General features: G+C 39.0%; 1 protein-coding gene across 1 annotated transcript in view; it reads right to left on the bottom strand.

Annotated features, from left to right (window-relative positions):
• FHDC1 (FH2 domain containing 1) overlaps nucleotides 1–20228 on the bottom strand; it is a 36829-nt gene that overhangs the window by 12618 nt on the left and 3983 nt on the right. Inside the window, exons 2-6 of the mRNA XM_027891836.1 lie at nucleotides 18304–18936; nucleotides 11455–11516; nucleotides 10802–10904; nucleotides 2784–2869; nucleotides 2602–2702 (exon numbers count right to left, since the gene is read on the bottom strand). Coding sequence (XP_027747637.1) covers nucleotides 2602–2702; nucleotides 2784–2869; nucleotides 10802–10904; nucleotides 11455–11516; nucleotides 18304–18786 — 835 coding nt within the window. The 5' untranslated portion in view covers nucleotides 18787–18936. The remainder of the gene's footprint in view (nucleotides 1–2601; nucleotides 2703–2783; nucleotides 2870–10801; nucleotides 10905–11454; nucleotides 11517–18303; nucleotides 18937–20228) is intronic.

The raw sequence follows: 20228 nt of genomic DNA, 5'->3' as shown, positions 1-20228 counted from the left end.
TTTAGAAATATACACAGTCAGTTACCAAACTCCTCTTCATCTCAAGCTTTTTTATTTTAAAATTTTAACAGGAAACTACAATAAACTGTGAAGAGGTCGTGGGAAAAATAATGCTACTATGTAACTCCAATTCACGAGCACAATTGACAAACCCCAAGTGTATGTTCAGACTTTAACTTAGCAAGTGTAGTATTTCCAAGGCAACTTGCAGCAGCTAAGGAAACATTTAGGGCCTAATCCTGCAATGTGTGAAGTGTCTCATGCAAATGGTTAAGTAACCTCACCACCTACTAATTCCAGTGTGAGGCAAGTGTTCTGCACCCTGCAGGATCCATTTGCCATCTGCCAGGATCGGGCTTCTGAACAATTATTCTTTTTTTAGCAGACTTGGCCATGAGGCCTGAAAAGATAACAGGCAGTTTTTAAATTTTCCTTCTTATCCCACTCCCACTATGAATCATAATTTTATTTCTGTATGATCACCAACTCAGAGCAGCATTTATTTTACTTCAGTCACATCAAAGATGATTTAGTATAAAGTTATATTCAGTGTGATGCGAAGAGTCAAATGGAATAAAACTGCCTTTTAAAGTTTTTCCATCACAGAAGCCTGGTTTGTAGGTATTTCCATTTCCTACAAAATGCAGAGAACTGCTTTATCTGAATTCATACACCTTTCCACCCAGCCACACACGAGCAAAGAACATTACATGTGCTTAGAAGGCACCAGAGAGATTGCCCTCAAAATGAGATGCAGAAATTCAGAACTGTAAAGAGTTAATAAATTGGCATTACACAAATGGCACAGCAAACCAAATAACTCCAAATTTGCAAGTGCCCATACGGCAAGAAAATCACCATGAGCTGGTTTTAATGTAATATACTATACTTTAGACTGATGAATGTAATACGAGGTAGAATCCTTTTGATTGCAGTGTAAATACTTTAAAAACCTATTTTGTTTCCAAGTTCACATTCTATAATTTTTATCCTGCATTCAACTGCTCAACACAATACAGATATCTATCATTTTGGAAGCAGATAGCCCTTGTAAATTTGTATTTCAGTATTAGGAGCCTAAAAACAGAGAACTAATTAAATAACCTTTGATCTGACAGACTATAGGTGAGGAAGCAAGGAGGAAGAAAGACGAGGCAATACAGAAAAGAATAGCAAATTTCACAAGGCCAAGGAGAGAAGACAGCTTGTAAAGACTTTGCATAGTAAGAGCCTGCTCCGCGTCACTAGGACATCCATCCATTTGCAGGCTAGATGAGAATCCATCAGGTTATTTAGACCATCCTAACCCCTAGTGATTGTCAGCATTAAAATTTAAGTGAGTATTCTCTCAGCTTAATTACAAGGAAAGAAACCTAGGAGATAGCAATAGAAAAGCAGACATAATTCCTAAACAACTTCAGGCTATCAACAAACCCTGAAGTGAAAAGTCCGAATGGAGAAGAGCACATGACACAAGTGGACTGAAAACAGGGAAGGCTCCGTCAGCCTGATTTGCGTGACTGGCCTGACGCAGGAGTTGGAGACCAAAGTGTCTCCTCTGGAGGGAATTAATTCATAAGTTTACAGATGTCCTGGGTGAAGGACATGAAGGACACTAAGGCGCGGCTGCTTTTACACATAACATATTCCCTCACATAGGTCTGCTCAAAACATGAAGAACAATGATTTGAAAGAGATCCTAATAAAAGGCCAAACTCAAACCTTATCCCAAGCTAAGGCACATCAATCCCCACTGGTGGGAAAAACACAGCAGGCTTTTTTTCATTTGCTTTCATTTAAAAGGACTATCCTAATCACCAGTGCTAATGGCTGAATATTTTAGTACTGTGCTTTTTTATACCAGTAGAAGCAGTCTAAGCAGGGCTCTACTAGCCTGTCAAAAACATTTCCAGCATGAAATCAGAATTTCATATTGAGGAACAGGGCAAATAGCCACTCGAGACACTGGAAAGGGTCAGCATTAATGTTTAACTGAACACAGGAAATTAAGTATTTTCCTGCAGAGTAGAAGACACGCCTGCAGCATTTCAACACTTGTGAAAGGTAAAGAACAAAACAGATATGTAGAGAAACAGAGAGAACAGAAACAGAAAACATAGGAATAGCAATAGTATTCTCTACAATAAAGATTTTAGCCTATTGACACTGCCACCTTTAAAGGAAATGGCGTATGGAGAAATTTAGAAAGTAATTTTCTCTATGAATCTCTGAATTCTCTGAGCAGAGAAGTCTAACAGGCACATTCCATCAGAAGGAGAATGGTGCAGGAATGAGCAAACTATACTTGAAAGACAACTTATCCTCATTTGGTCATGACCACCTTTGCTTCTCTAAGTTTAAGATACAGTACTTGTGGGCTTTGGTAATGAACTTGTTGCTAGTGTGTCCGAAAGTCTCCAGATTTTTGATTTTGAAAGCAAAGATTCACCAGGCACACCCTGATGGCATTTGTCAGAGGGGAGTTAGCTTCCTTTTAATAGCTAAGGTACCTGAAATTCAAGCTCTAGTCTTCGTAATGCAGACTAATTAACATGCTAACAAAAACAAGAGTATTAGGCATGTCCCAACATATTTAATTACCTTTTGTTGCCCGTCTTATAATTTTCATGTCATTCTGCAGAGAAGCACAGGAGGGTGAGAACTCCCTCTCCAACACCATGGCTTCAATCCTAAGAGCATAGCTGGAGCACACAAACAGGTTTAGAACTGACAGCCAAAACAGAACATTTATCATGAACAGAATAAACCTGCTATCTCCTTACTTTGGCACCTGGATTAGTAAATACATGAAGGAATCAGCTTGAGACAGTTTTGATACATCTCCATCAAAGGCTTTTAATTTCTTCACCTAGAAAAGAGAAAAAAACACTAGCAAAGAATTTTATCAATTTTATCAAAGTCAAGATTAACTTGAATTTGGAAGCAAACAACTTGAAAAGCAGTAAATTTAACAGAAGGCATTGGAAAAGTCCACCCAGTGACTGAATGGCTTCACTATCCCAGGCTCCTGTAATTTGCACACACTGCAACCACAAAAAAACAAACAAACAAACAAAAAAAAAAAACAAAAAAAAAAACCAAACAAACAAAAAAACACCAACAACCACAAAACAAAACCAAAAACAACCCTTCTCCCAGAAAACACAGTCCAATGGAAGAAAATACAATGCCACCATTCTGACTGTTGATTCTGATTTCTTAGCAATGTTTGCTCTCATCACTATGTTTAGGACGCTGATGATGATCTGAAAAACGATCCTCAACTCTTCAACAACTCTGATATACACTTGGGCATAGTTGAACTGAGTTGAACACTCTTAAGGGATAAACTGCATCCTCTTGAGTTTGTATTTTTTTCATTCATTTGAAATATTTTAAAGATAAAGGCAATCTTGCATTTTAAGTAATTTGTTATCAGTACTCTGAAAACACCATTTACATGCAAAGTAAGTATCACCACATTAATATTGGCGATCTTCCTTCCCAGCTCCACCAAATCCATATATTTGCATGATCTGGAAGCCGCTGATCTGCCCACATACTCACTATTTGTTTAGATAGAAGAACTGAAAAACACATGCACGTATGTTTAAGTGTAACCGGAATTTCTTCCACATCTTCCAGCACAGCATCTGGGCCCGAAAGCACAGCTCGCTCTCAGTTAGCTGTGAGTTCATTCAACCAACAAGTTCACACCCAGCAGCAGTTGTATGTTTCCACTGATTTACACACCAGCCCATCATCCTTCTTTTTTATAACATTACACTGAAAGCCCATTAACAACCACATTTACACAGACGGTCTTCAGTTTTAGAAAGCATATTAAGTTATCCGGGAGAGAGGCACACTACATCAGGACGTCAACAGTTATCACGTTGCCATGATTTAGCAAGATATCAACAGGTTTTTTAAAGAATCAGTTTCCAAATTAATCACTTGAATTATTTTCCTCATCATAAAAAAATAGATGTTGACAACATATTAAGAAAGAGAAATGAAACAGATTGAATTCAGACTAGAAAGGAATTCCTTTTCAAATTAAAAGCACACAAACAAACAAACAAACAAAACCAACTAACAAAACCTTATAACCAAGAAAGAGAGTTCTAATCAGAGAGCAATTTTTATTCAGGCTATATAGCTCTATTTCCTAACAACCCCCCTCCTCTCCCCTTTTAACTCAAGACACTCAGACAAAAGCTCCTCTAAAGATAAACAGTATACCCATTTTTTGAGGCCTGAGAAAACTCCTAATTTACTGAGTAATTCAAGAAGTCTGCCAACAAAAAAACAGGAAAGACAAGATTTGACAATGCTTATAATTCTAAAGTATTAAACGAGCAAGAAACAAACCCAAAATAAACACTTTTTCTACATCATGAAGTGGGAAGACATCTACTATCTTAGTTAGTCTTTTCTTTACAGGTGTTCTTTAACGTAGCTTCCAAAAAACAGTGGTCTGCAACCTAAACAAAAAACCCTGAGAATTCTCAAACCTCATTTTACCGTGTTGAAAACATCAGTTTGCCTGAAAAGGATACAAGTATTCAGATATGGGAGAGGGGTAGGAAAGAAAGAAAAGCAGCCCACCAAAAAACTCATCTCAAGTCACCAAAATGAAGATCATATGAGCCATAGTTAATTATAGGAAGATGCAATTTGATGACTTAACTGCACAAAAAGTGAACAAGAGATCCTGAGATACTCAAAGGAATATTAACATATTCATGCTACCTGTACTATACTTAAATGTACTTTTGACAATAAGTAGCAATCAATGTTTTCTATGTGGAATTTTAGTTTTACAGACTCTAGATGAAAACCTCTTTCTTCTGCCTACTCAGAAAAATGCCTGAAGTGCTCCAAGGGAGTATTAAATCCCAGAATTCATTCAGAGGAGGAATGTCCCTAAACATGCACAACAGAAGACATTACTGAGGCTGCCTTTTGATAGGTAGCATGGGGAGTGAATGTCAAAATGCAAAAAGCTTTGGGTCATAGTCAACCCAGAAGACAGTCTATGTAACCAAACTTAAATCAACACCTCGTTACACTTTTCCCAGCCTACATCAACCATCTTAACCCCCACTTTTTCCTTAGGCATTCAAAACTAACTTTACAAGAAGCAGCAAAGCAGCTGACCCAACAAGTCCAAAATCCAAACATGGTGGACAGTGACCCATTCCACAAGCACACAAAACAGGAACATGAAAGATTTATAAGGTTTTCACCTTGAAATTCAGCACAGCATGAATTTCAGCTTAGCATGATTCTCCATACGTGTAAGTTTTTCACATAGAATACTAAATCATCCATTAACTTGGCCTTAAAGCAGTAAATAATCTGGGAAATAGCTTAAGGTAAAGATAGGACAATTTATTTTCTGATCCCCCTTTATTACAAGTTTCATAATGGAAAAAGACCAGTTATTTCACCATGAAGCAAAAAAGAAAGTTATTTGACTTCACTGACACTGCCTATAAACTAAAAAAACAGGTTCTGTGCCTCAAAGCTAAAAATTCCTGAAACACATTTTTGATGTCTATCCTTACACATTCCAAGGGAGACTACTAAAAATCCCATGGGACTAGCCTCTTTTCTCTGCAGCCATGTTGTCCAAGTCTTCCCAAAGAGAACTGAGATTCTCTGATGGCTCTTAGAAATAAAGGTCAAATTCAAATACCAAATGCAGACAGGAACTGCAAAGAAACTATGGGGATTGTTCTCTGTTAATCACATTAACAGATACACTAGATAGGTTTATTAGTCTGAGAACAGAAGAGAGGTAAAAAAAGAGGCTTATTGTAAAATTGCAGTGAGTAACCCTGTCAGTTCAGGCCTTGCCCTCCTCTTTTCAAGCACAACAAAATCTTTTCCACAACAGTAGACAGCCACTTACCAAGATATGGCAGTGCAATGTATATATGCAAGAGAGTGTAATTACATTGTATGCTCAGTTCTGTATTACTCAAATTGGGTGCAGAGCTACTAATTTAATTTTTCATTATATTTGTATATGGAATATGCATTTGCACTGCCCATGCATGCCCATGCACACTAAATCAGATTTTAGATACAGAAGGTTCTCACATATGTAATTTGCTTAATTTTAAAAACAGTTATGAAACATAGAAAGCCTGATCTTTGAATTGATTTGTGAACAATTGCAGCAGATATGCCTATGGCAAGTATGTCATTATACGTCACAGACAGGAACGCTAATGCATTCAAGCTTTTGGTCATTTTTGAGCTACCAGTAGCACTCACAGTGGAGTTTTACTTTATGGCATAAAACAGGTATGTGGTACTTCTACGTAGGAATAAGCGATTTCTCTGAGTTTTTTTATTTAATATTTCCATACCACTGCAAGTATTCAGAGCACTAACAAAAAAGACAGTTAAAAAAAAATACCAAAACCCCAAAAGGCATCACGGTGGAATCCATCTACAAGGGCATGTGGGAAACTAATGTATTAGGCAGCAAGGCTCCATGGGGCACAAGCCTCAGCAGTGGCAAACCACTATGAGCAAACGATAAAAAGAAATGGAGAAAAACCTGCAGGTTATCATAAAGGGCAAAAAAGGAAGCAGGAGATGAAAGCTCCGAAGGATGGTCAGCCCTGTACAGCAGTGGCTGAGGAAAAGGAGGGGGCAGTTAACTACACAGACACGGTTTGAAAAGGGTAGAGCTGTCTGAGAGAAACAGTTCCAGTACAGCAGGTGACAGATGACTAGGGTTTGGAAACAGAGTATACCAGCAAAGGACAGGCTTGAGACATTATAAAGGAAGTTAAGACATCGTGTTGATAACCTGGGTGTGCATGTGTGTGGGTGAGCTGATTACCAGTAAGATATGCTCTCTTCTGTATATATTTAAAGTACAAATTCAGGCTATTCTAGCTCGTTAAACACTGGACTCTCAACTTTTACCAGTCTGGGCCTGCCGAGGAGTGCAATGATATGCACATAAAAGCAGCTAAAAGTTCCTTCTCTGCTTTGGTCAGGATGCCAGTAAATGAAAGCTGTCAGCCATTTCAATGGGATATCATTAGGAAACAGTTAAGAATCCTTTCAGAAGTGATACAGCAGAGAACGCCATTCCTTAGGGATGGTTCCCTGGGAAAAAAATGAACTGAAAAAAAGGATGAAGCAGAGGAGATTCCAAATGGGCATTTCTTTCTCTTACAAAACTGCTTAGCACAGTATGGTGCAAACAGCAGGACTTCTAAGAAGGCTTATAAAAAATCAGTGATCTTATCTTACTCGTTAATATATTGAGAATTTTTATACATTTGCTTGGTCTTTTTATTTAACCACTGTATAGTGGCCAGGCTGGTGCCATACCCACAGCCCTGAACAAGGTTCCTTAGTGGAACCTTGCAGCAAGCTCCAGGCTTGCCACCTTCAAGTATTTGTCAACTTTTTCAAATTGAACATTTAAAAATGCCCAAATGTTTTCAGTTTTATGAAAGACTTCATAGCAGTGCCAATATTTCAACAGCAGTCTTATTCAGCTTGAGAAAACCATTCAGTAAAAAGCCAGTATTTGCCATTTATATGCAAAAAATCCCAACAGATTTGATAGTTGTTGGGATTTTTCATAGAAAAGAGAAAATTAGCAGTACCAGCACCTATATCTGCATGTAAATAGAGTTGCCACAATACAATACCACAAATAAAAAGAATAGTTTTAAAGTCAACAGATGATAAATGTATTTGTTAACGCTAGTACTTAGCCTCTGTTGTAAAAAAAAGTTGGAACAACCATCAGGTACCGGAGATACTATCAACTAAAATTATGTAAAATGTGTCACAAATGTCAAACTACTGACCAGGAGCACATTCAGGTAATGTGACTGTGTATCACAACACTTCTAGATAAGGTAAGATTAGAGTACAAAGCTGGCATTTATTCACACAAGACAAACTGTAAAGGTCTTGGTAAAAAAGAAGAAACTAAATGGTCCAGAGTTGCCCTTCCTACAGCTATGACCAGGAAAGAAGGTATTCCTCTCCCTCCTTATAAAAGAAAAAGCAGAAGACATCTCCAAACACAGTTACAGGTGTGGATCACAAGCACAGCAGGAGGTAGTTGGCTCTCATTCCAACCTGCAAGAAACCTGTGCTGCTGGGAAATGTGACTAAAAATGTGACTGAGCTGCTGAAAAGAGCATAAAAAGGGGAACTGCAGAAGCCCACCTATGGTTACACCAAGACCGTTTGCACTGGTAACTGAATAGCAACTAACCACTTAGGATCTGACGGCTCAAGTCTCTGCTCAGAGTAATCCTCAATCCGTACAACAACAAAGCAGGTCTTCAGGAGAAGGGGAAGTACCTAAAGGGCAATCCCAGGGAATCCTTGCCTGATGACAGGTGCAACATTGTCCAAGGACAGGCCAGTGTGATGACACCTTGCCAAAGCTTTTGTCTTATGTGATAAGACAAAAAGAAATTAGGGAGTATTAAACAGAAGAGGAAGCAGCAGAACAAATATCACCACTTTACCTGGTATCTTTAGTGATTCTGGATTATTTATATGTGGGGCTGCATATTTCTGATGCCTTTCCCCTGGCAAATGGTGAATCACTATTCTAGGAGACAGGTATTCAGACTAGGAGGCAGACACTGAACACACACTTAGGGAAAAAATGCTGAAAAAGAAAAAACCCCAAAGCCCCGAGGCTCATAAAAAGAATGAATTTTTTAACTGCCTACACTAAAATTTTAGGAGCCACAATAGTAAATAAGTTATTGGACCCATTTATTCTTTGACCACTTCAAGCATGGAAACATGAAGGCATGGAAACATTTTTCTTTATCAGCAGAATCATCAGGCCCTTACACTCAGGATTTTCTCCCTGTCTTGCCTGCCACTACCCACCCAGATTTCAAGAAGAAAAATCCCCAGAAGTTAAACCATTATGGGGAGAAAAACAAAGAGAACAGGAATTTTTCCTTTTTCTGATGCATGGAATAATTAAATACATACAAATTCCTGCACAGTGGAAACTAGCCTCTTTCCAGCCTTCCCTTGGGAACAGCAACAAATCTACTGTCTGGTGTCCCTTAATTTCTAATACTCTACTGCACCACAAAGTATCTTTTATTAATTTCTCAAGTGACTCCTAAAAGCACTTTTTAGGTTCTCTGGCTCCACTATCTTGAGGAGCAGGTCTGTTGTCAAAACATTTACTAGGAAATAAACATACGTTTTCACTCTGAGCAGCACCTATTGGACAGCTAAAGCATCTACTTGAGTATTGCAGACAAAATTGATAAAATTCAACAACTTGCATAACAGTTCTAGCTGAACGACAACATTTGTATCACATAGAATACGTTATGTGAAAGATTTTCTACTTGTCATAAAATAACAACCAAGATCTAAGCCAAAAAAGAAAGGAAAAAATACTTTTCTTTCAGTCTAATTTGCTGAATATACACAAAGTTAACTAGGAGACACTTAAAGTTAGCACTCCACTGTTCACCTCTGCCTGACTCCTTCAAAGGAAGCAGATAAATTCTGTTTATATACAGGAATATGTACTACAATTCAAACAAAGAGTGAACGGGGAATAGGTCTGAGGTCCCAGCACTACTGTTGCCTTTTTTTTTTTTTTTAATGATTAATTACATTTCAACTTGTTGATATCCCCCCCAATGCCAAATGATATATTAATCAAGTATAATAACACGATTTTTACATGATTCTCTGCAGAGGTACTCAATTTAGGGTTATAAATTTGACAGCAAAGCAGCATAACATGTTCTACTGTTGCAGATTTGCTGCTGCAGAGGAAACAGAGTGCCTTGTACGACCTTGAAGTGGTAAAGCATGTGAGTTGACTGTTGATCTGCATGTGGACTTTAACTTAGCAATTTCCCAAGTTTCAGCCGTCACTTTGATGCGAAGCACTCAAGCAATTCTAATGCTAATTTTGTCGGGGTTTGTGGTTTACATTACTCCCAAGTGCATACAAATGGGTCAGTGCAAATATGTGAGCAGACAAGGAACTGTACATCATTAAGCAGGGCTCCCAGGTCGGTCAATGAAGCTTCACGTCTTTAATCCTGTGAACAGACTTGAAGTTTGAGACCAGGACGGGAGAAAGCTGCACTTGCATGTTGGTCATATGGAGAGCACGAGAGCGTTGAGAAGGTGCTGTGGCAATTCTGCGCCTTCTAACACGACTCCTTTGAGCACAAAGCCATGTTAGCAAATTCAATGGGTGCTGCACACTGGAGCTGCCTTCCCGTGCTCTTGAAACCCAATGACCCAGGCCCAGGAGCAGGCAAATCCCAGATGTACCAAGGTCAGGGAACCAGAAGGCAAAAAGACAGTAGCATAGGGCTACCAATATTCAGCTCACAGACACTGGAATGGGAAAGCGGGAGGCAGGTGCCAAAGAAGTGAAATTTGTTCGCATTAGAATATACTTCAATTCTGAGTTTTCTGACCTCCCCAGAGCAGAGTTATCTGCACACAGGAAGGTTCTAGGTCTTGCTAAGATGCCAGTGGGACAGAAGAGACCATCACAAAAGCAAAAGGATCTTATCAACTCCTTAAAAGCAGGTGGAATTAACTGATGTGAAGGGAATGACTACACTGCGACCTCAATACCACATGTCAAATGAAGATTAAATATTTGCACTCAGTGGTTTCCTATCCCCTGGTCTCAGGAAGGCAGTGGGATTCCTCTTTTAGAGACCCTTCATGTTGGAATCCCAGGCAGTAGAACTCTACAAAAGAGTAAGTTCCATGTAAAAACATTATTTACCTCCTCTGCTTCTGGTAATAATTTAAGAAATTCATGTAGCAGTTCAGAACCATAGGGCTGACTTCTTCCATGATAAATATCTTCAATGATGGATTCAGCAGACCTTGAAAAAACAATTGAGCATACATATTTCTAACACTTGCAGGACGAACAGCTACACAGATTATAAAAAACGTGCCTGGGCTACTCAGTGGAATCACAGTGAGGCTATGGATGCATCAGTGTCCACAGCAGCACTGTTCTGACACCACTTTCGGGCATGCCTTTACTGAAGGGCAGCATTTTCAGCAAATACATAGAGCAATGAAACAGCTTGCTCTTAAAAGTTCCTCACTTTGCCCCTTTCTACTAATTGTTTATAAAGAGAAGAAGCCAGTGAAGGGCAGTTTGCATGCAGTATTACATGAGTAATATCCCTGAAAACCTGTTAAAAACTGGTTAACATTAGCAAACTCTAAATGTTTGGTGCTAAGTCATAAAGGAACTCAAAACTAAACATACTGGAATACAAATTACGTCAAATTACCTTTGACAAACCTGAACAGAACTGTAAACTCCACGAGGAACAGAGCACAGTATACATTTGATGAGCACTATAAAGAATTTCACACATCTGTAGCTTGCACTAGCTGCATAGAAAAATCAAATCTTACTTTTTGAATTGTTTGAGAAATATCCCAATATTCATACTTCTTTTTGCATCCAAAATGGAAACCTGAGAGAGAAAGCAAGAGAGATTAAGCTAAGAATACCTAGGAAAACAGGACATAATGCACACATTGTTTCTTAAATTGCTACAGATAATTGTGTGCCGTTTCCACCAAATCACAGGTCAAATGAATACACAGTCACTTCTCACAACAAAGATAATACATTACGAAACTAGTTTTTAGCAGGGAAATGCACAGCACACTCAAACACCTTTGTCCAAGTGCAGCAAAAAAAAAAAAAAAAAAAAAAAAAAAAAAAAAAAAAAAAAAAAAAAAAAAAAAAAAAAAAAAAAAAAAAAAAAAAAAAAAAAAAAAAAAAAAAAAAAAAAAAAAAAAAAAAAAAAAAAAAAAAAAAAAAAAAAAAAAAAAAAAAAAAAAAAAAAAAAAAAAAAAAAATCCACAGCAACATGTATGTTTGTAACAAATGTGAGGATGGGATTTCTAAGCAGAGGTCAGTACACACTACTAATTTCATTCAAGCAAACTAACAGCCACGATGATTCCCAGAAAGATAAGTAAGCTGATCTTGAATCAAAACCTGAGACAGATAATGCTCAAAAGGAAGCAAAAGAAAATCCATAACAAAACAACAGTCTCCCCCCACTTTGTATTTTAAAGTTGATTTGCTGCATCATCTCATGTGTATAACTCTGGAGATTAGGCAGAGAAAAAAAAACCCACAACATTTTCCACTAATTAATTTCCACTAATTAAAAAAAATTAAATAAAAGTGTTATCTCTTTTTCTTCCTGTAACAGTATACAAGTTTAAACCTGAGAAGTTTGCCCTGTTTTAGCAAACTGTATCCTTCAGGTTAAAATTTTACCACAGCTATTGGTGATAACAGTTACAAAAGTCATGAGATTTACAAGGACAAGAGAATTGTTTCACCTTAACAGTGCCACCTGACTGCTACAATAAAACAGCTCAACACACTACTACTGGACTCATGTCTGAGGTTTTAACAACTGGAAAGTCATTTTGACCTCTGTGACGGAGCTCGAATTAGAAATACATATATAAATGCAACATTGGCGTTGTCATGAAATTGAATTAGCTTGCAGTCAGCTAGTGACAGCGAAAATATAGGTATGGACTATCCTCAACATACACCCAGGAGACAGCCTCCTCATCTACTGAAAATAGTGAACCATACTGAAAAGTTTTCTGAAATTTTGGAACTTCCTCACTTCTGGCAACAGCAAAGACTAGAAAACTCAGGAAATATCAGCATATTAGTTTCAATTACATGAAATTAGATTGCTAGCCTGAAGCCCTTCAGTTTTAGCATGCGCAAAGATAAGAGGACACATCGTGGTTTATTCTCCTGTTATCTTGGGAGTTGAATGGCCCCTAACAGGTCATTAAGGAAAAGCCCCTTAACACAGGACCTGTTCAACTATCTCTCTGCCTGCAGTATCTAATCTTTTTCAAACGTTTTACTGCAGGGACCTCTCACTGACCTCTCAAACTGTAACTCCACTCTCCAATTGCTCTGGTCACTCCTAATTATCTGACTTCTCTGTAGTAAGCCTATAAGCTTTGCCATCATGATTTGGCTTTTGATTTGTTGGAGTTTTTTTAATCATATTCACAATTAATCTTCTGTATATATTATTTTCAGTTAGTCAGTAACTGTTAACAAGATGACTGACCATCAGTTGGGTAAACCTTTGTTTTTTATGGCACAACTCAGATTTACAGTACAACCTCAAAAAAATGAGAGAAATTTTAAACATCTTTCCATGAAGAAAAACAATAGACAGGAACATATACAGCTGCATTTGTATTATCAGCACAATATAAAAATGTCATAGCTGTTCTTGTGTACTAGGGATTTTATACACAGTTCTTTCTCTGTATATGAATGTACAGTATTTTCCCCCCTAATTTCTTGTTTAAGCACACAATGAAAACACATCTCAGGTTTTGGTCATTATTGGCTTAGTGTCTACTTTGAGCTTATCAAAAGTGTTTGAAAAAGCTGTCATTGCATAAGTCCTTCAAGGAGTCTCCAGATGGGAGTGTGAGGAGGAGAATAGGGGAACCTGGCAAATATTCCATAAATACTCTACTCCTTGCACACAAATACAGTATCATTCATGTCACATTCAGTTGCATTTTAGATTAATAATCTTAGCCTCAACATCTGTTTGCAACATCCACTCTTCTTCTCCACTGAGATTTCATTTGATTTCACCCTTGCAGAAAGCTGTCTGCTGTTGCTTTTCGCCCTTCAAACACTACCACAGCTTCTTCTAAATTCTGCTCAGTCTGCTCCAATCTTCTGTTCATAAAGGCCTTCAACACTGGGGCTGGCACAGCATGCTCCAGATCTCTGTTTGCCATCTAAAGAGATTTTAATGTGCCATCCACCAGTAATACCCTTGGACTTACTGACTCAAAGAGTTACACTGGACTGGAACCGAAAATTGAGAACAGACATTCCTATTCTCACTGGGATTCTTCATGTCAAAGAAAACTCTCATACGGATTCTTATGATTTACTTTAGAAAAATTCAGGACAGCCTTCTCCCTCCCCATCTTCCTCAACTCTCTGAAACTGGAAATACTACAATTCCCACAGACACTTTCTATCGTGTCAACACCTGCACTTTGCCATTCAATGCAAATCATCACAGGCTCAGACACTTGCCACTTCTGCTTCATAAACAGTGCAATCTCTAAAGCAAGGACACCGATTCACGGACACTGATTCACTCATGAATCTGCTTCTCATCACCATAGTATTCATCCCAGCATGTTTCCAAAATCTGCAGCAGGCACAGATTACAGAGTCTCAGTTCAACAAATGTTAATCCACCACTGAAATGTTCACTGTTTCGATGTAATAACAGAAGGGGAACATTAGCTTGAGTACCAAGGTGAAGCTGTGTTGATGGTAAGAGGATATCTGCTCCTGAACCCTGACACAGATTTGCAATCAACACAAAAGATTCAGAGGAGTGTTCTGGGACACACAAAAAGCCTCTCATCAAAACTGACTTTGTAGTGACTGCAGAAATACAACAGGAGTTTCTTGCCATGAAATAGTCCATGAGGAACAGGAACATGAACATGACAAAGAAGATTTATGACAGATTAGTGAAAGCAAAACACTGTATGTTTACTTTGCAGAAGAACAACAGGGTTTCACATGATGGGATACATTTTACAAATTAGAGCAAGCATGGAATATCCTGGTGGCTCAGGTTAGGTACTGAAGGTTAGGAAGGATATAAACAACTTCCTGTTTCAACTTCCACTTCACTTTACAACACACTAACCATTGCCGTCGAGTTTAATATTTTGGCCTCTATTCTCTGAGCCTCATGCACTGCCTGGAGTAGTTGAGGAAACGTGTACTTCCACAGTGCAACAGAGTGAACCTAGCAGGTTACTAAAGGGCTGTCCCACTCCATGTCATCCTCCCTTGTCACGTTCCTAGCCTGCTCTTTCCCTTCGGCAGGCACTGGTACTCATCTCATTTGGTTCTTGCTGTTAGTTCTTTGCTGGATTAACTGGTTGAATCAGCTTTCAAGAAGGTGGAACGCACATCAGAGCCAATGCAGAGAAAACAGAGAGAGAAGGCATGTCTAGGAGATGGGACAAGAGCCATCCTCTTCACTCCTTCCATCTTCCTTCTCTCTCTTCCTCTCACTAGCCCATTGTATAAGCTCTGGTATTCACTGCACCCTTTCACAAGTCATCAAAGCTGACTAAAAGAGCAGAAAGCAAACTAAGAACCCCACAACATTCTGCTTAGCTACTTAAATATGTTTACAGAGGATCCAGTATCTCTATTATATTATCCAGTATCTGTCTGGAGCCAGTAGACAGATGGGGTGAGGTGAGATACAGGAGCAGAGGGACAGTTTGAAAGACAAGCTCCTCTGGCTGACAAGCTGTTCTGCCCACTCTGCTGCCAGGCTTGCTGTAAGCCTGGGTGAATGTATTTTGTGCCATCCTGTGACACCCTGAAGGACGGCGAAAGTAAATTGGTATGTAAACTTTACCTCTACACCCCCTATTTTTCAGAGGCTCAAATTACATGGAACCATAGGGCAAATTAAGCCTTTAGTCAAGGAAACATGTTAATTAATCTCCTAAGGGTTTGGTGAGGGATTGTTTACAAAAAGGAAAGCATTTGCTGTAGGAGTTTGACTCAAACCTCAAAAGGGACTTCTGTTATAATGACAATGTTACATCTAAATCACCAGCAAGTGAGGAATTAAAAGGACACGCAGTGCTGTAAGCTCCCAGGTGTGTAGGGCTTTTCCCCAAACTGGTCATAATTTTATAATCAACAGTGCTCTCTGGAAAAAGTATGAACCCCCCAGTCTCCTCTACAGTCTCTGGGGCAGTGCCCTCAACACTGGCTGAAGAATCACTCTTTACCACTTCCAAAGAAGCCACACCACTGCACTGAGGGGGACCCCACTGCAACAACAGAGCACTCTCCAGCCACGCACTTCTGTACAGCACTTTGGACATGTGCTGCTTTCTTCAGATTTGGATCTAAGTAATAGTAGAGTTCATGCAATTGAAGATATCTTGGAAATTTCTTGAAATACTATGCCAACTAGGCTAATTCCACTATTTAAACTCCAAGGAACATTTTCACTGCTAGACCACAAAGCACTTTCTAAAATCAGCTAAGAACAGAGGCAATGAAACAAAAAACGTCTTGTCCGCCTTTCCTGCCGGCCAGCAACACAGCCACAAAGAGAACTACAGCCCCCTGAGCCCCACGCTAACACGCTCTCCACAAGGTCACACAGACACTGCGTATCTCAGCCTGCCTCCAGCTCCTTTCAGCCTGTGTACGTTTTACTACAGTGAACTGAGGATAACCATCCTGCATTAAAGTAAGTGAGCAGCACCTGACAGCACCAGTGATGGGAGTAACAAACATTTCCCATGTCTCAGATCTCCAGACCCCTGCTGAACAATGCTTGTCTGTAGTCACGTTAAGCAGGTGAGCTGTTGCGCATCTGTACTTCTGCACCTCCAATAACACGTAGCTCCTCGGGATTATCTCCTTCCCTCTTTGCTAAGCAGATAGGACTGCAAAGTCCATTAACACATAAGAAATTGCTCATCACTGTCTGACACACTGCTGCAGCACGCTTGACAAAGCTTAGCAATGGTGTTGAACATTTTGTCACTTAAGTGGCATCACTCAGAGGCAAGTGCTGTTGCCTCACCACCTGCCACATGCAAAGTCACACAGGGAGCCCTGAACCAGGGTGCACAGGCATCAAGCGGTGCAGATGCACTGGACCACCATATCACCACCACACAGACGCACAAAAACAATTAACTTGTAGCAAAGCAGGTTTTTGCTTCCAAGGTAGTATACCTTGGTGAATCCCTTATTTTGCAGGCCTCTAATTTTCATCTCTAATGCTGCATAAGTTCTGGAGCACACTGGGGTTTTTCAACTGCTCCAACTACTGCACACTATGGGCCACATTCTGTTTTATGAAACTTATTGTAATTTTTACTAGAACTAGATCTTCACTACACAGCAGTTCTGAAAGGGGGAGCTTCTAAGAAAAACACAGCATCCTCACATGGCACAGGAAGTCCACTCACTACACTCCTGATTCGAAGATGAACATAGCCTGAACACAGCACAGAGGTTAATGACTACCTCTGATGATGGCTCCAATTACTACTTCCCGATGTCAGGGCTTCAGAGCCTGCAATACACATGCCTTTCAAAACCTTTAATTTTAGTCTATGTACAACATGCACGCTATCAGTACATTGGTTTCTCATCTTGTCCCTGCTGATCTTATTTCGACATCTCCCGAATCTTGCAAGAAACCAGCAACTTTCAGTCCCTATTTTCTCACTAAAAATTGTTGCATTGTTACATCTCTTAACCCCATGCCCTCTGTATTTTGTTTACAAGCTAACATGTATGTAGACACACACTAGTGATTAAGTCTGCATTTCAGCCCTCCAATTACTTCACAGAAAGATCAGCTGAGACAATTCAATTCAGGCTTCACAAAGAGGCTGTCTATAAATGAGGATTTAAGAACTAGAAAAGCTACTTATCAGTTCACTGGAGAGTGTCTGCACCTGAGAGTACTCAGTATGTAGCACCTCACCACCAGAAGAGAAACGAGTGACAATCTTCAGACCTTGTTAGAAGGTTATTTTAATGCCCAGAAAAAGCCAGGTAGATGAAATAAGGTTTTCATGAGCAGGAAAGCCATGAAACTTTACCTCAATTAAATAACAAATACCCTTAATCACTATATTATGTTTTATATCCTTGCTGTCATTCTGACACCTCCCTTCCTGATGTCTCTAGGACACCAAGGGTATATACAGCACTAACCCTTGCAACAGGACCCTCTTCTCTCCTGCCTGGTGCACGTTTGCATGTTCAACATCTTGTCTGCACCACAGACACAGGGAAGGAGCTGAAGAGAAAGGCAACAATCCACCTATGTTCCACCCTGGAAATTCAAGGGCTATCCAACATGAGTAAACACAGATGCCTTCAGCTCCCTCCACTTATTCATATTTATTTTAACAGGTGATCAAATCACAGCACTTACCAAGTTAAAATAATAAAACACTGTTAGCTCTTTGAAAAACAAATATGTGCCACTAAGAACAAAGAGTTTATCCTTCCCATCGCTCCCCTCTCCTTCAAATCAAGACAAATTTGCCAGAAGGATGAAACTTGACAGAGAAAGAGACAAAGGCGAGGCAGAATTCACATAACTCCTACAGCATTATGTAAAAAAGAGGTTTTACTTCAATTCTTACCTCCTCTTTAGTCTCTTTAAACGAAGACTTTGAAGATCGACTTCGGGAGTCCTGGGGCTTGGTTTCTTCCTGCTGCCCAAAAAGTTCCTCAATTGTCTTTGTATCAATCTGATACTGTGGTCTTGCAGCAATTGTCCAGATGTTGTTTTTACCACGGACTTGTTCTTCAGGGATGGTTTTCCAGAAAAAGCTCCGCATCCGTTTTTTTTTGCCATGGTTGTCATGCCCATTTATCAGCTGTGGAGGCAGGGGTAAGTTTGGCCCAGGCAGTGGAGGAGGGGGTGGTGGTGGGGGCAGCATCGCCGGGGGGAGCGGAGGGGCTGGGGGAGCCCTGGTGAGGGGACATGGTGGAGGGGGCGGTGATGCTCCAGGCTGAGAAAGCTGAGATGCTGTTGTGGTATCCTCGTTCATTAATCCCGTTGCGACTGGAATAGCCCCATTTTCTTTATCATTGACCAGGGAGAGACAATTCATAACATGCATTTTATGGCCTCTCCAAAGAGGAGAGTGTTACTTCCTTGGATGGGTTTGAAACATTGAACAGCGAGTGCAGCAGCCACTGGTAACACTCCCTCTCAAACCCTAGTCTGCTAGCAGCAGCAACACAAGAGGGGACTGTATCATCTTCGCAACCTACAACAAAGGACAATAGGGAGACTCAGATCAGAGAGACTGAATATTGTCCCTCGCACTGAAAAGACACCAAAATTAAGGTACAACAGCTATCAAGTTTTTAATCCAGAAGGGAAATTTAGTGACTTAAAAGTCTTTCACAGGGCAGTTGTGTAATATTTATCCACACCAAGATTTTAAACAGCTTTAGGTGCCTAGATTTCAAGAACATATATAAAAATAAGAATACCTCTTAAATCACCCACAGTAGATGTTGAAACTACCTATTAATCTCAGTTTATTGCAGTTTTTAAAGAAAATATATTTATCTCAAATCCTTAAAATAAAACAATATTATTCTACTCCTAATTTCAGATACATTTTTAAAGGTGTCCACACACAGTTAGAAGACATAAGTATTAACTATGGTACTGGATTAACTGGATCAAAGAGACCCTCTTTGAATCCTTTGAATTCATGGCTCAAATCAATCCAAATTGCATTAAATAACAAACTATGTCTAAGATTTAACAACGTAACTCAATGTACTACTTTTTTTGTCTTCGCATTTTTCATACAGTTGTCAGTTAGGGAAAAATAGTGTGCAGTCCCTAAACTCTGTATGTTCACTGAGATGATCTTATAGTATTGCTGGTCTGGTTATACTACCTCCCAAAATACACTCAGAGAAGAAGGACCACAGTTGATTAAGCTGCCCCTTATAATTTACTTCAGCATCTAAGTTAAAAGAGCTAGTTCAGTAACAGAGAGAGAAAGGACAGAGGAGCTGACAGGAACAGGATCTTACACATCCTGAGCGTTGTACATATGCAAAGATTTAAATATTTAGGAAAACTTTTACGTCTAGCTTATCTCATGAAACAACAGGAATCACAATAGCTTTTAGTATTTTCTCTTACATTGCCAACTTCTAAATGAAGATGCTGTTATTGACAGCAAACCTTCAAGTAAGAGTATGACGTCCACAAAACCTACAGTTTTGATAAGCCAAATCTTTTGAAACAGATTTCTCATAGAAAACAAATTAAAGTGATTCAAGTACAGACCAAAGAGGGATCCCGTGATTTTAAGGAAATTTGGAAGATATCTCAAAAAAATAAATTTGGGAATTGACCAAAAAAAAAAAAAAAAAAAAAAAAAAAAAAAAAAAAAAAAAAAAAAAAAAAAAAAAAAAAAAAAAAAAAAAAAAAAAAAAAAAAAAAAAAAAAAAAAAAAAAAAAAAAAAAAAAAAAAAAAAAAAAAAAAAAAAAAAAAAAAAAAAAAAAAAAAAAAAAAAAAAAAAAAAAAAAAAA

Source organism: Empidonax traillii, unplaced genomic scaffold, assembly GCF_003031625.1.
Source record: "Empidonax traillii isolate 1590-97213 ecotype Southwest subspecies unplaced genomic scaffold, ASM303162v1 scaffold331:size1191723, whole genome shotgun sequence".
NCBI lineage: Eukaryota > Metazoa > Chordata > Aves > Passeriformes > Tyrannidae > Empidonax > Empidonax traillii.
The sequence above is the reverse complement of the archived record's forward strand: the minus strand, read 5'-3'. Positions and strand labels throughout refer to the sequence as shown.